We start from the raw sequence: 19,515 nt of genomic DNA, 5'->3' as shown, positions 1-19,515 counted from the left end.
CCTCCATGGAGATCAGTGATTTAGACTATTTCCCGTAATGGGGGTGTGGCTTAATGACGTTATAGTCAAGCCCCACCCCCGAACGTGTAATGAAAGTCTCCTGTCCGGGCTTCTCCCGGAGAAGAGCATTTGAAAGGCGGCATCCCTGGTGTACAGCTATTTTCCACACTTGGCTAATTGGAGTGATGAAGGTGAGGGAGCTGCTGCGGATCATGGGTGAATCCACCAGCACTACAGCAGAAACAATTATGAAGTCAGGACTGTGTGCCGTGACATGTGCTCTGTCAGCCATGATTGCTGCACTTCGCTGAGCATTCCCAGACCCTCCTTTTGATTCATGTGAAACGTCATAAATGTGAGCCAAAAAAGTCTATTTAAAATCACATCACCATTGTTTAACATGAGTGACCCGGGTTGTTTGATAAGGCACCAACATGCACCAACCTGAAAACAAGTTTGGAATAAACCCAGATCTAAAAAGTGCTAAATAATACCCCTTTTCCAAAAATAACCCTGGATGTTGTGCTGGGACGCGCATCGCCCTGGTTCTTTTGCTATTGGATACGCAAATCCCGGGTCGACTGACGTGGGTTCACTGCAATACAAAAGCCACAGCTCTCATCTTCCAGTGCCTGCCCCGCCTCCTGATGACATCACCTGTCCAGCTTTTTGCTGAGACGGGCTACCTGCAGGAAAGGGTTTGCAAGCTGGGTTGCAGCCGGTACGACCCAGCTTGTATAGTGGAAAAGGGGTATAAGTATCTGAGTCTGGTCGGACCTAGGTCCAACCCGGGTTTGTGATGTGAATGGGGTATGTAAAATGACAGAAGCAAGGGTGTGACTACCATGGGTGCAGCTGCTATGGGGCCCAGAGCTGAAGGGGGGGCTATCTTTACTGCCTAAATAATATGTTTTACATACATTCATTGCCATCAGTCGCTAAATGGGGGGCCCTTAGAATCTTTTGCTATGGGGCCTACGAATATCTAGTTATGCCTCTGGACAGAAGGTAGCTCTTTGGTTGCTTTTTGTACCTCCCTCCCATTAACTCCTACCACTTGATATATGTCCTCACTTTTGTAGCCTGATGTTATATGTAGAGAGCCAAATGGTGCAGAATGGGAACAGCGTCAGGTAGCCTTGTGCTTGAGATGCTGTCACCTGCATGTGTGACCAGGTAGGAAGATAGAACTCTGCAGCTGTCTGGGTATAGTCTGTCCTCTGCCTACACTGCTGAAGGCATCTGAGATGAGCTACTGTTTTAAAAAGGGGACACCTATAGATTCATTTTTCAGTCCTAAAACCCTCAGGTGTATTGCAGCCACCTACACGCCAATATCCAGGATTACTTATAGGTGAAGCACAGGATGGGGGAGTAATGGAGTGAAAGGATCACAATGAATGGAGGAAGATGAGAATAAAAAAGGTGGCTGAGAAAGTGTAAAATGTGGGAAAGAGAAGCAGGAATCACATTCTGAATGAGGTGAGAAAGAAAGTAACTAGCACAACAGCTGCTCCGTAGTAACAGAGACTGAAAGCAAATACAGAGAATGGGCGACTAATAGAAAGAGCTGAGAGGAGTATGGCAGGAAGGGTTAAATTGTGAATAAACAGAAGTACAGGCGCACAATGCTCCACTGTGTAAGAGCAGCTCTGCCCTCCTCTATATACCTCTGTACACCTCCGAATACCTCCCCTCTGCCAGAGCAAACATACACAGGGTAAACTAACCAGAGGACAAAGCAGAGACAAATGTCACAGGTGCAAGTTACTGTCCTCAACTGAACCCTTTACTCACTGCAAATGGTAACGTAGCTCCTGAGCCTCTTATATCCTATGTAATATCTTACAACAGTGACCCAGCTTATAGATGTCTTATAGTCCATGAAACATCTTATTCTACTGACCCACCTCTTGAGCGTATTATTACCCCTGTAACATCTTATTACAGTAACACAGCTCCTGAGCGTCTTATTACCCCTGTAACATCTTATTACAGTAACACAGCTCCTGAGCGTCTTATTACCCCTGTAACCTCTTATTACAGTAACACAGCTCCTGAGCGTCTTATTACCCCTGTAACCTCTTATTACAGTAACACAGCTCCTGAGCGTCTTATTACCCCTGTAACATCTTATTACAGTAACCCAGCTCCTGAGCTTCTTATTACCCCTGTAACATCTTATTACAGTAACCCAGCTCCTGAGCTTCTTATTACCCCTGTAACATCTTATTACAGTAACCCAGCTCCTGAGCGTCTTATTACCCCAGTAACATCGTATTACAGTAACCCGGCTCCTGAGCGTCTTATTACCCCTGTAACATCTTATTACAGTCACCCGGCTCCTGAGCGTCTTATTACCCCTGTAACATCTTATTACAGTAACCCAGCTCCTGAGCGTCTTATTACCCCTGTAACATCTTATTACAGTAACCCAGCTCCTGAGCGTCTTATTACCCCTGTAACATCTTATTACAGTAACCCTGCTCCTGAGCGTCTTATTACCCCTGTAACATCTTATTACATTGACCAGGCTCCTGAGCGTCTTATTACCCCAATAACATCATATTACAGTACCCAGCTCCTAAGCGTCTTATTACCCCTGTAACATCTTATTACAGTACCCAGCTCCTGAGCGTCTTATTACCCTGTAACATCTTATTACAGTACCCAGCTCCTGAGCGTCTTATTACCCCTGTAACATCTTATTACAGTAACCCAGCTCCTGAGCGTCTTATTACCCCTGTAACATCTTATTACAGTAACCCAGCTCCTGAGCGTCTTATTACAGTAACCCGGCTCCTGAGCGTCTTATTACCCCTGTAACATCATATTACAGTAACCCAGCTCCTGAGCGTCTTATTATCCCTGTAACATCTTATTACAGTAACCCAGCTCATGAGCGTCTTATTACCCCTGTAACATCTTATTACAGTAACCCGGCTCCTGAGCGTCTTATTACCCCTGTAACATCTTATTACAGTAACCCAGCTCCTGAGCGTCTTATTACCCCTGTAACATCTTATCCCAGTAACCAAGCTCCTGAGCATCTTATTACCCCTGTAACATCGTATTACAGTAACCCAGCTCCTGAGCGTCTTATTACCCCTGTAACATCTTATTACAGTAACCCAGCTCCTGAGCGTCTTATTACAGTAACCCGGCTCCTGAGCGTCTTATTACCCCTGTAACATCATATTACAGTAACCCAGCTCCTGAGCGTCTTATTATCCCTGTAACATCTTATTACAGTAACCCAGCTCATGAGCGTCTTATTACCCCTGTAACATCTTATTACAGTAACCCGGCTCCTGAGCGTCTTATTACCCCTGTAACATCTTATTACAGTAACCCAGCTCCTGAGCGTCTTATTACCCCTGTAACATCTTATCCCAGTAACCAAGCTCCTGAGCATCTTATTACCCCTGTAACATCGTATTACAGTAACCCAGCTCCTGAGCGTCTTATTACCCCTGTAACATCTTATTACAGTAACCCGGCTCCTGAGCGTCTTATTACCCCGTAACATCTTATTACAGTAACCAGCTCCTGAGCGTCTTATTACCCCGTAACATCTTATTACAGTAACCCGGCTCCCGAGCGTCTTATTACCCCGTAACATCTTATTACAGTAACCCAGCTCTTATTACCCCTGTAACAGCAGCTTATTGCAGGATATGTACATGCAGCATGGAATGTGTATGTATAAAATGTTTGTATTGCTGTATGTGTGTGTGTGTGTGTGTGTGTGTGTGTGTGTGTGTGTGTGTGTGACGCATTACCATGATTCTGGGCCCTTTGTACATCTGTTTTGCATACAGCATACTTTCTCTACTACTTCATCATTGATTGAAGTATTTTACATGATGAATTAGCATGAAAGCCATATTTAAATCAGTCTGGTTGGCTTTTGCGGTAGGTCGGGCCTGGGAACAGCTGACAATGCAGAGTGGGATTTGGAGACATGAAATTACACGTATAATGGAACCTATTTTATATTGAGTGCTGACAAGGCGTGTTATGGACCACCTTCTCTTTTGACTCTCTCCTTTGGGGTCTCTCCTTTGCTCTGTCCTGTTCTCCCCCCTGCCCCCACCTCAGGAAGGAAGGATTGCCAGAGTCCCCATACTCTGTCCCCAACGTCTGTTCAATCACAGATGTCTCCGTGAGAGGAAATTCAGCTGCTCCCCTGTTTATTTGGCAAGAGAAAAGTTGGAATGGAGAGCGAAAAATAGGAGGGAGGAGAGGAGTCAGTCCTTCACTGCCAAGGGGTCCCGGCAAAAACAGGGGGACACAATGGCATGATAGTAAGAGAGTAAGTGCAAATTAAATTAAACTATGACACATGGAGTCTGTCCCTCCTACATCATGGTGACGCAGAGGGATGATGGAAGTATGGGTACCCATGGAAACCATTGTTTACAAACAGAACAGATTAAGCTGATTTTTTTAGTCACTGTAGGTTGCACTTGACCTGCTGAAGTCTATCACCATTATGCATGAGGGTATGACCAAAGGCTCTAAAAGGTCCCATCAGCAAGAGGCATACAGTGCTATTGCTGTACTGACCCAGGGAATTCACACCTAAGCCTCAGGTACAATGGTCCTAACTCATGTCTGCATGCAATTACTGATGCTCATACAAGTAAAGCTGGTCATACACTTTGGCAACAATTCACCTCATTCTGACCAGTCGGGCCAAGAAATTGAGTGAAAAGTACCCAAATTGGATGCTTTTGACATCTCATCCAAACCAACGCACGGTCCCGTGCGGATTGGAGTTGGAGGTTGGGCTTGCTTGCACGTCCGACCTCCCGGCAGTAGGATGGGAAGGTCCCTGGCGGCTCAAGGGGGGGGGGGGGGGGGGGTTGGGGCAGCTGTGACGTCTTTGAGGAGAGAAGTCGCAGAAATGTCAGGCAGGCTGTCAGGTTGACATTTTCATTGCAAAAGATGAACATTGACAAAAGGCAAAGGCCCTTATTCTGGACAGTTCGCACAGACCAGAATGTTCGCAGGAGCTACGAGGGTGGGCATATGTGCATGCGCAGGGTCATTTCTGTGCATTTGCATACGCCGGGTGTGTGTGACCATGGCAAATATGGTGTTTGCTGGGTGTGCGTGGAAGGAAGTGGGGCGATGGTCCAGGCCATTCCCATATGGGAACGGCCAGTGTTTCATGGGCATTCCCATGAGAACACTGGGCATTCTCATGCAAATCTCCTGATGACGCGGGTGTGCGGGGCAGCCAGCTGACTTCACCACCGGATGTCAGCTGCCCGTCCACTTCTTCCCGAGTGCCAACGTATATGTAAGGGACTTGAGTGTCACTTTCATATGCATGCATCCCACTAGGCTGGGAACATCCATTCGCAGGCCCTGCGAGCGAATAACCCTTACAAATGGGAGGCGGCCAGGCCACCATTCGCAAGGTGGAGTTTGGTGGACTCGCAAGGCTCCGAATTCGCAGCCTTACGAATTAACTGGAATTACCCCCATAGTGCCTTGTTCCGCTATCGCTGCACTCATCACACTATTGGGAACTCATGCCGACCTTTCATGTGTTAACCATGTGCTTGTGTCAACCTTTTGTCTATGTCAATCTTTTGCACGTTGACATTTTTTAAGTCCCCAAAAATTTATAAAAAATGAAAAACTCCTGTTGTCAATCTATTCATGTTAGTCATTTGCTTATGTCAACCATTGAGCAAAGTAGACCTTTTGCTTGTGTTGACCATGTCGACCTTTTGGTGTAGACCTATTGACTGTCGGAACTAGACACTGCAAACCAATCAAACGGATAGCGCGTGACCAGAGGACAACCTCTAGCACACACTGGGGCCGATTCAGGATCACATGGTGGGATCCGAATTTGGCTCCAGCCTTGATGATCGGGTTTGCGCATGCGCATTTCTGCACATGTGCAAACCCCAGCAGCGACCGGCTTAGGCATGTTACATACTCGCTGGGCCGTTCGTTGCAGGGACAGTGGGACGGGGGCGGAAACGGTGCTGGACCATGTGCGTCCCCATGAAAAATGCTGGGCATTCCCAATGGAATGCAGGCGAGCCGATGCCTTTCACAGGGGTTGGGAATTGTGGTCGGCATCTCAGCGCTCAATAAGCAGCCCTTATTGCTGCTTACCAAAGCCAACCAGAATCAGGCCCTCTGTTGTGTATGTGTAAACAGTGGTGAATGAGGTTGTAATGGCTCTGATGTGCGTCTACCATCTTTTTTACCATCTCTGGATACAGTCACAAATTAGGCCAATGAACAAAGCCAGGCTGTATTTTTTTGCCTATTTAACTGGTTCACGGCAAATTCGTTTCTATATGTAAATGTCAGCACAACGGTGTAAATAGGTGGTAATGACCTCTATCGCCTGGCATGGCGTGGGAGACTAGATATGTCTTGATCGTGTTTTTGGTATTTTTCACAATAGTCCAATCCTCTACCTGCTTCTGTCAGGTGACGGCATAGATTGAATACATATTCTGGATATCACTATATATAAATTGTCATGTGAGTCACAAAATAATGGAATATGATATGCAGCCAAAACAGGAGACTGATAAGCCTGCCTAGTGCTTGCCATCGATGGTTCTACCATCTCCGGTCCATTGGTTTTCAGCCCTTCTCACTACGAGCCACAAGGCTGATATTGTCTCAGCTGTCCGATGTTTTTTATACTGCGCAAGTATCACAATTTAGATTTAAAGAGGGAATTGGCACAGATTGATGGCTGGGTAGAGAGGTAACAAGAGGTGGCAAGTGAAAAGAGTGATTTCCGTGACTCTTTTGGGGGAGTGTCGCAGCCAGAGGATGCATCCTTGTACGCAGTGGTACTGGCCCTAACATCTTAGCTCTGGCAGTCTTTCCGACCAACCATAGGGTTGATCAGAACGTCAATGGTGAGACCGATGTGCGTCCAACAGTGCCGATGCTGCATCTATATGCATGGTGCTGGCAGTAGGCATCTCTGTACACAAGGCAGCAGCTGTGGCATTAGCATATCTTCTTAATTCCATGCGTACAAAGATGCAGTTGCATCATGATTTGCATCCACCTGTGAATCAGGCCACATTTTGTATTTGCGGATTCCTTTTCTGTTTACTTCAACGTTTTACTAAAGGATCATACACACTAGGCAAGTTTGAGCTCAAAATTGTCTAGTGTGTATAAGTGGGCGATGAGCGGAGAGCCCTGGGGTGCGCTCCGGCTTCATCGTTGGCCTTCACCCTGTTTGACAGGTCGAGTGAACCACTTTTGATGAGCAATGTAGGCCAGGAAGATCGCACTTGAGCATCCCGGTGGCTAGATCACCCATGCACATGTAGCGAGGCAGTCTATGTGCGGTATACTGTATGTGCGATCTGTTGCTGGCTTAGTATTCTTTATGCACAGGCAAGAGATCTGTCCAGATCTGAACTGCATTTGCAAAAGATCTGAGCCAGCAATGGTGACACGCGGGACCGCGCATCGCCATCGCTATGTGGTGTACACACTGGGCGATGTGTGCTTCATTTGTAAGCAATCTGTCCAGATCGCTTAGAAAAGTGCCAAGTATAGCCACGTGTGTATGCACCTTTACACTTTATCTTATATGTATTAACCAGTAATGACATTAAGCATTGTGTCATATTCTCCATCGATGGAAAAGCCTATAAAAATAATCTATTGACCTATCATTTTCAGCTGCTCGGGTATAGTTCAGAAATTAATTTCCTATTTAGAGATAACAAACCTAAATATTAGGAAGAGTACAGCTGGTACTAATGTGACAATTTCCCATTCAGTAAATAAGTAACTGTTGGTGACCTAGTGGTTTATAACATAGTCACACTCTAGCAAACCCAGTAGACCGGAGGGGGCTATGTGACATGGGGTCTGTCCCTCCCACCACAGGGTGACACAGGCAGGAGGGGGCTATGTGACATGGGGTCTGTCCCTCCCACCACTGGGTGTCACGGGCAGGAGGGGAGCTATGTGACATGGGGTCTGTCCCTCCCACCGCAGTATGACACAGACAGGAGGGAGCTATGTGACATGGGGTCTGTCCCTCCCACCACTGGGTGTCACGGGCAGGAGGGGAGCTATGTGACATGGGGTCTGTCCCTCCCATCACAGGGTGACACAGACAGGAGGGGGCTATGTGACATGGGGTCTGTCCCTCCCACCATAGGGTGACACAGACAGGAGGGAGCTATGTGACATGGGGTCTGTCCCTCCCACCACTGGGTGTCACGGGCAGGAGGGAGCTATGTGACATGGGGCCTGTCCCTCCCATCACAGGGTGACACAGGCAGGAGGGAGCTATGTGACGTGGGGTCTGTCCCTCCCACCACAGAGTGACACCGACAGGAGGGATCTATGTGACATGGGGTCTGTCCCTCCCACCGCAGGGTGACACAGACAGGAGGAAGATATGTGACACGGGGTCTGTCCCTCCCACCGCAGGGTGACACAGACAGGAGGAAGCTATGTGACATGGGGCCTGTCCCTCCCACCACAGGGTGACACAGACAGGAGGGGAGCTATGTGACATGGGGTCTGTCCCTCCCACCACAGGGTGACACAGGCAGGAGGGAGCTATGTGACATGGGGTCTGTCCCTCCCACCGCAGGGTGACACAGACAGGAGGAAGATATGTGACACGGGGTCTGTCCCTCCCACCGCAGGGTGAAACAGACAGGAGGAAGCTATGTGACATGGGGCCTGTCCCTCCCACCACAGGGTGACACAGACAGGAGGGGAGCTATGTGACATGGGGTCTGTCCCTCCCACCACAGGATGACACAGACTGGAGGGAGCTATGTGACATGGGGTCTGTCCCTCCCACCGCAGGGTGACACAGACAGGAGGAAGATATGTGACACGGGGTCTGTCCCTCCCACTGCAGGGTGACACAGACAGGAGGGAGCTATGTGACATGGGGTCTGTCCCTCCCATCACAGGGTGACATACAGTAGCTCAGATTTCATAGTGATGGCTAGGGGGAATAAAGGTGCTTATGATCAGGCAGATACATGTAGGAGGCTGTACATACTGTATTATGTATAGTGTATGTGCTTCTACATCTCGCATGGACAGGTTGATGGCTGAATGAATACTCATGAAAACAGTATGTATTTCATAACTCTGTGATGGTTCCTCAACAAATAGCATGCTGAATTCAGAAGTATGGCATCGCCCCACAAAATGGCTGCCTCCATTGCGTTGTAAGCAAAAAGTAGTACATGTTAACTCTCCTACCAGCTAAGATTATACATTGATTTAAAAATGGAGGTCAGCCTCTGAATGGCAAAACACTTCTCTTTTACTTCAGTCAGAAGTTTTGGCAGCAAAGAATGTACTATCTGGCATTTCAGCCATCGGATGGGAATGGCCAATGCTATATGCCCATTACCTGCATTGTCTGAGAATATGTTTGCCCATGGTCATACGTTACATACTTCTAATTATGCGCTCTGACCTTCACATACAGTATAGGCCCTATTCCCTCATGTGCTTTTCCCTCCCTGACTTAAACCATCTTCGATGGCGCCAAATCCTGCAGTTTTCTGCCTTTGTTATACTTATTCCAGTGTCGTCTGCTGATGCAACTATGGTTATGTGCCCTGTACGTGTCCTTTGTTGTATCCAACTGTAAGTCACGGTTTTCTTATTAATTTATCTACTCTGTATTTGGGCGCTGCCCATCCCTTGTGGCGCGATACAAACATAGGATAATAATTATCATTGAAAAATATTGCTTTTGTGACCCATGCTCATAATGAGCCAAAAATGTCCTTAATTATTCACAGTCAATAGGTATTATATGTGTTCTTTTTTTGCATAGGACATTTAATTTATCTCTATGATCTTTCCTCTTGACCTATCCCTCTCTATGATACCTTCATTACTGCAGGACTGGGTTCCTCCCATTCACATTAGAGTGTACATATGCCTAATGGTTTTATTTGCTTCTATATTATATTGTGCCTTCTATGTTACATTAAAAGCTTAATAGGAAAGGCACCCTACAAATATTTCCTTAACTCCCTGTATTTATTCCGAACGTTTGCGACTTGTGAGGCTGGACTTTGTTTCCTGAGGAATCTCTATCCTCATAATATTGCACCAGTGTCTCAGCTAAACACTGATACCCTTACACCTATATTTTGTAAGCCGTTTAGAGGCCTTTAAGACAGTTACATAAAATTCCAGAATCAAGACAGAAAACAATAAAATATCACACCTGTAAAATACAACAGAACAAAGTCAACATTATGCAGAGGTAACCTGATGTTATCCAAGTTAAAGGTATGAATGCAAAAGTGAAAATAAAAAGTTTTTACAGTTTTACAATGTTAGCGAGCATGGTCTTTTTTACTTTTTGTAAATGAGAATATACTGTATATGCATATATCAAACAGATATATATGACTATCATTGTTACATCTCTGACATACATATACCGGTAAGTTAATTGACTCCCAACAAAAATTAACCCTAGAATGTGTGTGCATGTACATGTGGTAGGGAATATCGATGGTAAGCTCCACTGGGGCAGGGACTGACGTAAATGTTCAGATATTCTCTGGAAAGCGCTGCAGGATATGTGTGCGCTATATAAATAACTGGTAATAAATAAATAACAGACAAGAAAATTAACTAATTGCATTCTAAAATGAGAAAAAATGAGACTAGTTTAAATAGCATATTTATGTGCTAAAGATGTAAAAGTAGTAAGGATATAAATATTAAAATGGATAAAAAGTAAGAAACTACAAGCAATTTTATTTTATTGAGAATTAATTTATATCTTGCCACGTTTTATACACGTGTTTTGTATGAATCTATCTATCTTTCTATCTATCTATCTATCTATCTATCTTTATAAATAAATATATATATCTATATATATATATAGAGATATATATATATACAGCACAGTTGGTGCAATGGTTAGTATTGCTGCCTCACAGCACTTAGGCCCAAGCTTGCGCGGGTTTACTCCGGGTACTCTGGTTTCCTCCCACAAACCAAAAATATACTGGTAGTTTAATAGGCTCCAAACTAAATTAACCATATTGTGAATGTGTGTGTGTGTTTTTGTACATATGGTAGGGAATATAGATTGCAAACTCCACTGGGACAGGGACTGAAATGGCCAAAAATTTTCAGTAAAGTCCGCAATATGTGAGCGCTATACAAATAAATGGTAATATTTAGATTTATTCATATATATATATATATATATATATATATATATATATATATACACACACATGTGATGCTTTTTCACATACTGTATCACAGAAAGTTATATATATACATTTATGTAATATTTTATTTATATATACATTATATTCATTCAATTTAGTATTTACACATAGGAATGTTGCTTTTTGTATATTAGTGTAATTATGCATTTAAATTAATTGCACAAAATAATTGGCATGTATAGACTTGTGTGAGAGAAATTATGTACGGTACGTCTGAATATACTTTGTACTTTTTAATAGAGATATAAACCTTAAAAAGAATAATACAAAGTAAAGCAGATAATGATCTGTGACAGTATCAGCACAAATTTGAGTTTCTCTAGTAGATCTATTGAGCTCTCCTCTGTACTCATTGTGCAACCCAGAGCAACACGAAATTGGCACAGTGGTCAGAGGAAGTTGGGCCTTTAAAGCCTTTGATTGGATATGTGGCGATTTCTAATATTGAGAGCTTGGCCCAGGTGCTCTAGTGGCCTTTAAATTATAAATGTAATAATGAAAGTATACACATTTATGTATAATTTTTGTTTCTCAATTTTACTTCTATGCTTGTTGAAATGTACTCAAATAAACCCATTTTTTGTTATGTTTGTCCCAATCATTTACAGATGTCTCTTGTTTCATATTATAATGTTCTATTTTGATGCCTCATGGTTGGAGCACTTTCAACTTGGCCGTGCCAGATGACACGAGAAAGGTGTGTAAATAAATTTGTGTGACAGTGTGTTGCACTGGATGTAGGGTATTTGCAGCAAGTAGAACACTTACCAGGCGTGTGGACAAAGAAGGCCAGGTAGAGGTCCAGCTCTTTGATGGACACCCCAATGTGATGAGGCTGAACGCACAACCCTGGGTTGGAGCACTGGGGTGACTTATAGAGACGTTCCCCATCTGTGCTCTCCAGCGGAATTCCCTTAAACAGGATGACCATCACCAGGTCCAACCTCCACACTTTATCTGCCTGGCGAAGGCAGTCAATCCTCCGAATTTTGCCCTTCTGATCTGGATTGGAGAGGACACAACACGGAGGCTTCTTCCCGGTGATGGTGAGGACAAAGTCCTCCCGGAATTCAGGCCGGATGTCTTTCCTCAGCTTGGCCAAGAGCCGTGACGCCCACTTCTGCTTGATCTCAGGCTTCTCCCCCAATAACTCGTCCTTCACAGCCCTCTCCTCGTCCTTTGACATCCGCTTCTCGTGCTTCTTAAAATATTTGCGCTTCCTTGCTTGAAGATTGAACCACGTGTATGAGAATGCACGTACATGAGGAAGGAGAGCTTCGATGAAGGGGTGAAATTCATCCTGAAAGAAGAAATACAGAATTTTTAAATAACTGCAGCAAGTCTAGACTTTTTTAAATAAAAGAAATACAGAAGAATAAAAATGTGAAATATATATGTTAATTTCTTTTGAAACAGGTTATTATTATTTTCATATTATCTGTTGTTATTATTATTATTATTATTATCTGTTATGTTAGTATTGATGCAGGAAACATAATAATTGAAATATAAACATTTTAATCTACATTTTGTGGATAATTGCTAATGATGGGAAATGGTTACCATCTCTTGGTGTCATATCGAACTCCTGTAGAAATTTAAAACCATCCAAATTCAGAGCTCATCGGATTTATAGAGAGAGAGAGAGACTACGGGGCGGATGGGTAAATAATGAAAAATAATTATGATAAAGAGGAAAAGAGAAATGAAGCATAAGATCAGGAACGCATGGACTTTTTTAGGATAGAGCACAATCTAATTTCTAAATTAATGGATTAGAAAAAAACACAGAACTGCAATGTAAACAGATATCCTAATAAGGAGAAAAGAAATATAGAAATGGAAGTAATAACAATACTGATAAAGTTATTTACTTCAAAGGCCTAAAATTAGAAGAGGAATGAACTCAAAGTTCCAGGTGGAAACATCGCAACAAAGAAAACTAAAAAGTCATCCGGAACGGGAATGATATATTGAGAGGGTAAAAAAAAATTATTGCTACACATTAAAATACTAAGGATATCTATATATGCATATTTATAAAAAAAAAATAGAAAATAACAAAATGAAAGTAGGGAAAAAATAAAGGTTTAAGAGAAAACAAGATGATTTTTTTTTTCAGAAGGAGATTTAGAGCAAAAGGAGAAAGCTGTTTTTTTTCCTGTTCTGTTTAAACTCTCTCTTTCTCTCTCTCGTTCCCCCTCTCTCCTGCTTTCACTCTCCGTGCTGAATTGGTGGCCAGCATCGATGCCAGGGAAAAGAGAGAGGAGAAAAAAAGAAAGAGAGAGAGCGAGAGAGACTGATTCGTACAGACCCACCTTTTTGGCAAAGTGAAGTGAAGAAGCTAGCCAATAGCAGAGAATAAGGGAGGGGAGAGAGAGAGAAAGAGAGGGAAGGGAGGAGGGAAGTGTACAGCTAAAAAGAGAGAGAGCGTGAAAAAAATATTGAAGGCAGAAAAAGGTTTTGCCAAAACAGACAACTTAAAAAAAAAAAAGCATACGCAAAAGTTTGACGCTTTATTTTCTTTCAGTCAATGTGGCTGAGGTTTGTTGCCTCTCGGTTCTCTTTTTGCTACCTCTTATCATTTGTTATTTTGGTTTTGTTTTTTTCCATTTTGATTTATTTTGCCACGCAGGTTTTGGCACAAGAATGAACACGGCTGCTCATGGCTGGGAATTGTGCGTGTGTGTGGAGGGAGTGTGTATGTGTGTGTGTGGGGGGGGGGGGTTGGGATAGAGGGGAATGGAGATGAAGCAGAAGCCTGTTTGGTCTCATTTTTTTTTCTATTATGGATTTTTTGCGTCAAACACCCAAGCTTGGTCATCACCAAATATCTTCCTGCTCCTCTTCTGAAATTAAACCAAATATCACTCCTATTAATAGTGAAATTAAATTTGAAATATCTCTCTCCTTTTTTCCTCTCCTCTCCTCCACTCCTGTCTCGCTCCCTCGTTCTCTGCGGTTTTGCTGGCACTGCCCAATGTACTCCAGCCAAGTCACACATTTTAAAGACGCTGCATTTCAGAGTAATTTCTCTCTCTCTCTCCCTCTCTCTCTCTCTCTCTCTCTTTTTCTCTCTCCTGTTTTCCCAGCTTTTTTAATTTTTCCCCTATTCCCTCTTTCTTCCTAATATGCTACACTCAAGATTTTAACCCTTACTGCATTGGGTAACTTAGATTGACATATGCACCTTCATTTCTCTTCACACTTAATTATGCTTATATTTGTTATTATGTATTCACTACATCCAATCTTTGTATAATACATTTTATGGTAATTCCGTTACTAATGTTGTTGCAATATTTCTTGACATCCTCCTTTTGTACACTATCACTATAATCAATATATATCATAATCATATATGTATTGTATCTACTTTGTAAAAAAAAAAAAAATCAGTATTGTTCTCTCTTTTTCTATTTTTTTATTTTACTCTCTTCCCCACTTTCTTTCCCTTCTCTTCTCCACTTTCTTTGCAAATTTTAAATATAATAAACTGCTTACAGTATAATTCCGGACCTTTTCCACAACTTTACTATATATATATATATATATATATATATATATATATATATATATATATATATATATATATATATATACAATAAACGATTTATATATTTACATATATTGGCAGTCTATTTTGAATAAACCTGATATTCCCTTTTTTTGTGAAACTTTCTTTACTTTTTTATTTTGACTTTTTTTTTTTACTGTTTCCTTTTTGCACTTTTCACCAGCTTCTTTTTTAAATGAATTTTTTGTATTTATTCTGCCATTATGTCCCATTTGTGTTTTTTCCTCCCTTCCGGGCTGACCTTATGTTTCATTTGCTCTCCATATTTGTCTGCCACGTTCCATCTCTCAACCATTTGCTGTATATTTATTTTATTTACTTTTTTACTCCATACAACTTTTCTTTCCTCTACATGTTCTACACGTGTGTATAGTCTCTGAGTACTTTAACATATTTGTATTTAGATTGTCTTTGGTATGCTGTAGAAATACTTAGTAGTCATTCTTTTTTGTCTATCGCTGTAACTCTCCCCTTTGCGGTTTGTACATTTATTTCATTAAGTTGCCTGTACTTTTCTAGAAAATGAAAAAGTTTTTCCCTATATTTTTATTATGAATTTCTGTATACTCAACTTTTTAATTCCCCAGTATGTTATAGAATTATTATCTTAGCTCTCTATTGCAATCTGTTAGTTTATTTTATTTCTTTTTATATTCACTTCACCTTGTTTTGAATATCTTATTATGTTACTTTATTTCTGTTGCTCTGCTCTTCATTTTACCTCACTGCAATATATAAGCTTACTTGTATTTTTAAATAATTTGACCACTTTAAATTTCTTTTTGTCCATCACCATGGTATACATTATTTGCATGCTTTCTTCATCTTACTTTTCACCTTGTCGTAAACACATCTTCAAAATATACACTCTTACTGTTCCCTCAATCAACAGAGAAAAACATACTGTAAGTACTAATGTAAGACAGGGTCTATCTTTTTTACCTAAAAGGTCATTATTTTACATTTGACCAACTATTGGAATTAGTACGTTATCAATATTGTTTCATTATACACCATAAATCTTACTACAGACCGACATTCACCTCTGAGAATATTCAGAATCATTAGTGTTGCAAAATGACTCATAATACAGTGTAAATATATACTCAGTCTACAATTACCGCCTATCACATAATTATTTATTTATCGCCAATTACCTATATAGCAAAAGCAGATTCTATTGCGTTTACAATTTGGAACAAAACAGTAATAGAACAGTAATAAACAAGATTTGGTAATAACATTCTGGCAAAGAAGTCAGGGGGCCCTGCTCGCAAGCATACATTCTAAAAATAAAATAAATCCAAAACATCTACATGATATAGTATATGTAATATATATATATATACAGATATATATATATATATATATATATATATATATATATATATATGGGAAAACTATACGTTGCTAAAAATATGTCAATGAGTGAATGATAGCTCATATAAATGTACTTATCTGACCTCTTTGCATATATATATATATATATATATATATATATATATATATGAATTGCACAGATATACTAAGATCTACATAATTTCAGAAATACCATAAATGTAATACATAGAGGGTTATGTATCTACAGTGTATGGGAATGAATCATTTACTGTCTATTCTTTTACAATGCAGTAATTCATCTAAAATATCACAATACAGAATTCAAAGAAACATAAATCACCCGCACTGACAAAGCATAACGTCAGATAAATAACTTTTTACAGGCCGCTACATATCATTGGCTGACCATAGTACAACTTACTGTAAATAATACTAACAAATTATAATTATGAATGCATACACAGATACATACGCACAAACACACATACATAGATTATATTCATATATATGTGTGTGTGTATATATATTATATATTCTATAATGCAGTACAGACCCTTCAGCCGGACAATATGACATCCGTCCACAGTTATTTCATGCTATTCATACATAAGGTAGCGGTGGAGTTGTACAGTAGGTTTGACTAGACTGTGTATATTATAGCATGGCGCAGTTTGTGACCATAGTTAATGACTGCCAATTCCTTATAAAGAATGAGGGCATATATTTTACAACACTCCGTAATCTTGGAACACTTTGTGACCAGAGATAATTACTTTCAATTCTTTATGAAAATAAAGGCTGTGTATTTTACAGCACTGCTCAATCTCAGGACAATAAATACACATTGGGATACAATGACCATAACCAGAAGAGAGGAAAGCTTGCATTCAGATTACACCAGCGATTCCCAGACAGGATGTCAGGATATATTTGCATGTCACAGTTCCAGGTGTGGTGAGAGATTTATTAGATACAGTATTATATGGTAGTTGATCTATTGACTATACATGTGTGCGTGTATAGTGTACGGGTGTGTTAAAAACAGACATACAGTATGTGCGGGTGTGTATATATGTATATATTTGCAAAGAGAGAGAGAGATAGATTGATAGATCTAGCTATATAGTATCTATCTATCTATCTATCTATCTATCTATCTATCTATCTATCTATCTATCTATCTATCTATCTATATATATATATATATATGCACATCCTTAAATGTGTTTATAGATAAACTACAGTATTTATCTAGATCTATCTATCACCCTCTCTCTCTTTCTCTCTCTCTATACCGTATATATATATATATATATATATATATATACTGTATATATACTGTGTATATATATATATATATATATATATATATATATAAAAGCTGTGTTTATAACTTCTTTAGCTTTCACTTACTCTCCAGATTATAGCTGAATAAACCATTCTCGGTCCTTCTTGTGATTTCCACATCTAGCGTCCTAATGCTGCACCCGGGTAAATATTGGGCAGGTGCCTTTCATAAATTTATCATGAATAAAATGTGCCAGGCTTAACATACTGGGAGGGCATTGACTGGAAGGGATGCAGTTCCCTTACTGCACAGCAATGGGTACGTCCTCACAGACCAATGAAGAATCAGCAATATAATGTAGGTAGGAATGGATAAAAGTACAAACATACATATATCTATCTATATATATATATATATATATATATATATATATATATATATATCAGTATATGCAGACTCACACATTGACATACTTATACATGTTCCCTACCCTGTAGAATCAGTTACATAGACACAGATTGATGCTGCCCTACTTTTAATGGAACAAGTAGAAACACATTACATATAACCAATAGTATAATTAATTAGTTTCTCATTTATCATGCCTTAACTGATCTTTTAATTTGCTAATTTTTATTTTGCTAATAATATATAGAAAGTATCTGTATAATTTGAAGGGTGAAAAGCTAGCACTCTAATACACACTAAGCAATGTACATCCATGATACAAAAGACTCAGAACTGCAGAGCTTACACTCTGCTATACTACTGATACATTGGAGAAGAAGGGGCATCTGTAAGCTAGCCCAGACATAAATGCATTGCGATACAGCGCAGGCCAGAGCAGCAGCAGAAGGCTTTGTGACACTTTCTGTGACCTCTGTGTTTAACTGAATTGTTTGATTGCATTTGCTTTTCATTAAGATTGTTTCTTTAGAAATTACCACATTGCACTTTCCTTTCGCATCCAGCAACTTCCAGAGGAATCATACACAATGTACCGTCTATTTTTGCACTCGGCTTATGTACTGCACATTGAAATCCTCTGTGACGTTATAATTATATTGGGATTTATATGGATAATTTATGTGGAATAACAAGTTTAGTTATAGGTTGTGTTAGCCACACTGGCCATGGGTTGCCCAGCAGCTTTCAAGGCACCGGACAAGCCCCCAATGTTATGAGAAATGGGGGCATGACACACGGCCATGCAACCAAACCATCATGCACCAAGGGGTGAGGCCGTGCCTGGTTTCACACACGTACACAGCAGATACATGGAAGGTGTCAAAACAACACCATTTTTAAAATGTTAGGATGTATGCCTTAAGTAAATTCTATGGGAAGAGGAAAGGCAGGGTCGTATCTGCAGTGTAGGGAGATAGGTGGGCCCTGGTAAGATTCACTCTGTGAGCTGGATCGGACTAATGTATCTGAGCAGCTTCCTTCTTTGTGAAATGACCCCTGCACAAGGCATGGAGATCACACCCAACTGACTATAGTAGGAGGACATGGTAAAGCCTACTCGGACCCATGTGCTCTCTCCCCGTTCTTAGTGGACTCTGGCTGTGGGGCTTCAGTAACCGCACCCTAAAAGGGCAGACTAGATAAGATACATGGTTCTTATTGGCCGTCTGATTATCTATGTATGTTCTGTGTTGGAGATTCTTGTGGCAAGTAGGGTCAGAGGGCACACGGGAGGCTTTTTATGACAAGTATGGTCCGCGGTGGGTCTACACAGGTTGGCTCTCTCTACCCTCTGTGTCACGTTATAATTATATGTTCTAATTCTTATACTTAATTTATGATTTCTATGATTTGCTTACTGCTTTTCATCCTGGCAGGAGAACATTGCTTATTTTTGCTCACAACCCATAGATCTGAAAGCAAATAAAACCATGGCTTCCCCTACCCTAAATACCCGCACTGTGCGCATTTCAAGGTCCCCTTGAACTTAATTGAATCTGCCCCTTGAAATTGGGGCAGTGTGTGCTTCTCTTGGAGGCTGGAGGGCTGATCTTTCAGTCCTTTGAGTACATTGGGTA

General features: G+C 41.1%; 1 protein-coding gene and 1 long non-coding RNA gene across 8 annotated transcripts in view; one reads left to right on the top strand and one right to left on the bottom strand.

The window, feature by feature from the left end:
• Window positions 1–19,515, bottom strand: part of NFIX (nuclear factor I X) — a 126,407-nt gene that overhangs the window by 57,255 nt on the left and 49,637 nt on the right. For 6 of the 7 annotated variants that reach the window (XM_083185189.1, XM_083185186.1, XM_083185190.1 and 3 more), the window contains exon 2: window positions 12,033–12,564. In XM_083185189.1, the coding sequence (XP_083041315.1) occupies window positions 12,033–12,564 (532 nt within the window). Of the gene's footprint in view, window positions 1–12,032; window positions 12,565–12,827; window positions 13,526–19,515 lie in introns of those variants that run through there. The other variant, XM_083185188.1, reaches the window with a different exon arrangement.
• LOC146075700 (uncharacterized) overlaps window positions 1–19,515 on the top strand; it is a 122,484-nt gene that overhangs the window by 81,309 nt on the left and 21,660 nt on the right. The window contains exon 2 of the long non-coding RNA XR_014473616.1: window positions 16,996–17,131. This is a non-coding gene — a long non-coding RNA (uncharacterized LOC146075700). The remainder of the gene's footprint in view (window positions 1–16,995; window positions 17,132–19,515) is intronic.

Source organism: Crinia signifera, chromosome 4 (genome assembly GCF_055691185.1).
Source record: "Crinia signifera chromosome 4, ASM5569118v1, whole genome shotgun sequence".
In the NCBI taxonomy this organism is placed as follows: Eukaryota; Metazoa; Chordata; class Amphibia; order Anura; family Myobatrachidae; genus Crinia; species Crinia signifera.
This window is presented reverse-complemented; position numbering and strand designations above follow the sequence as displayed.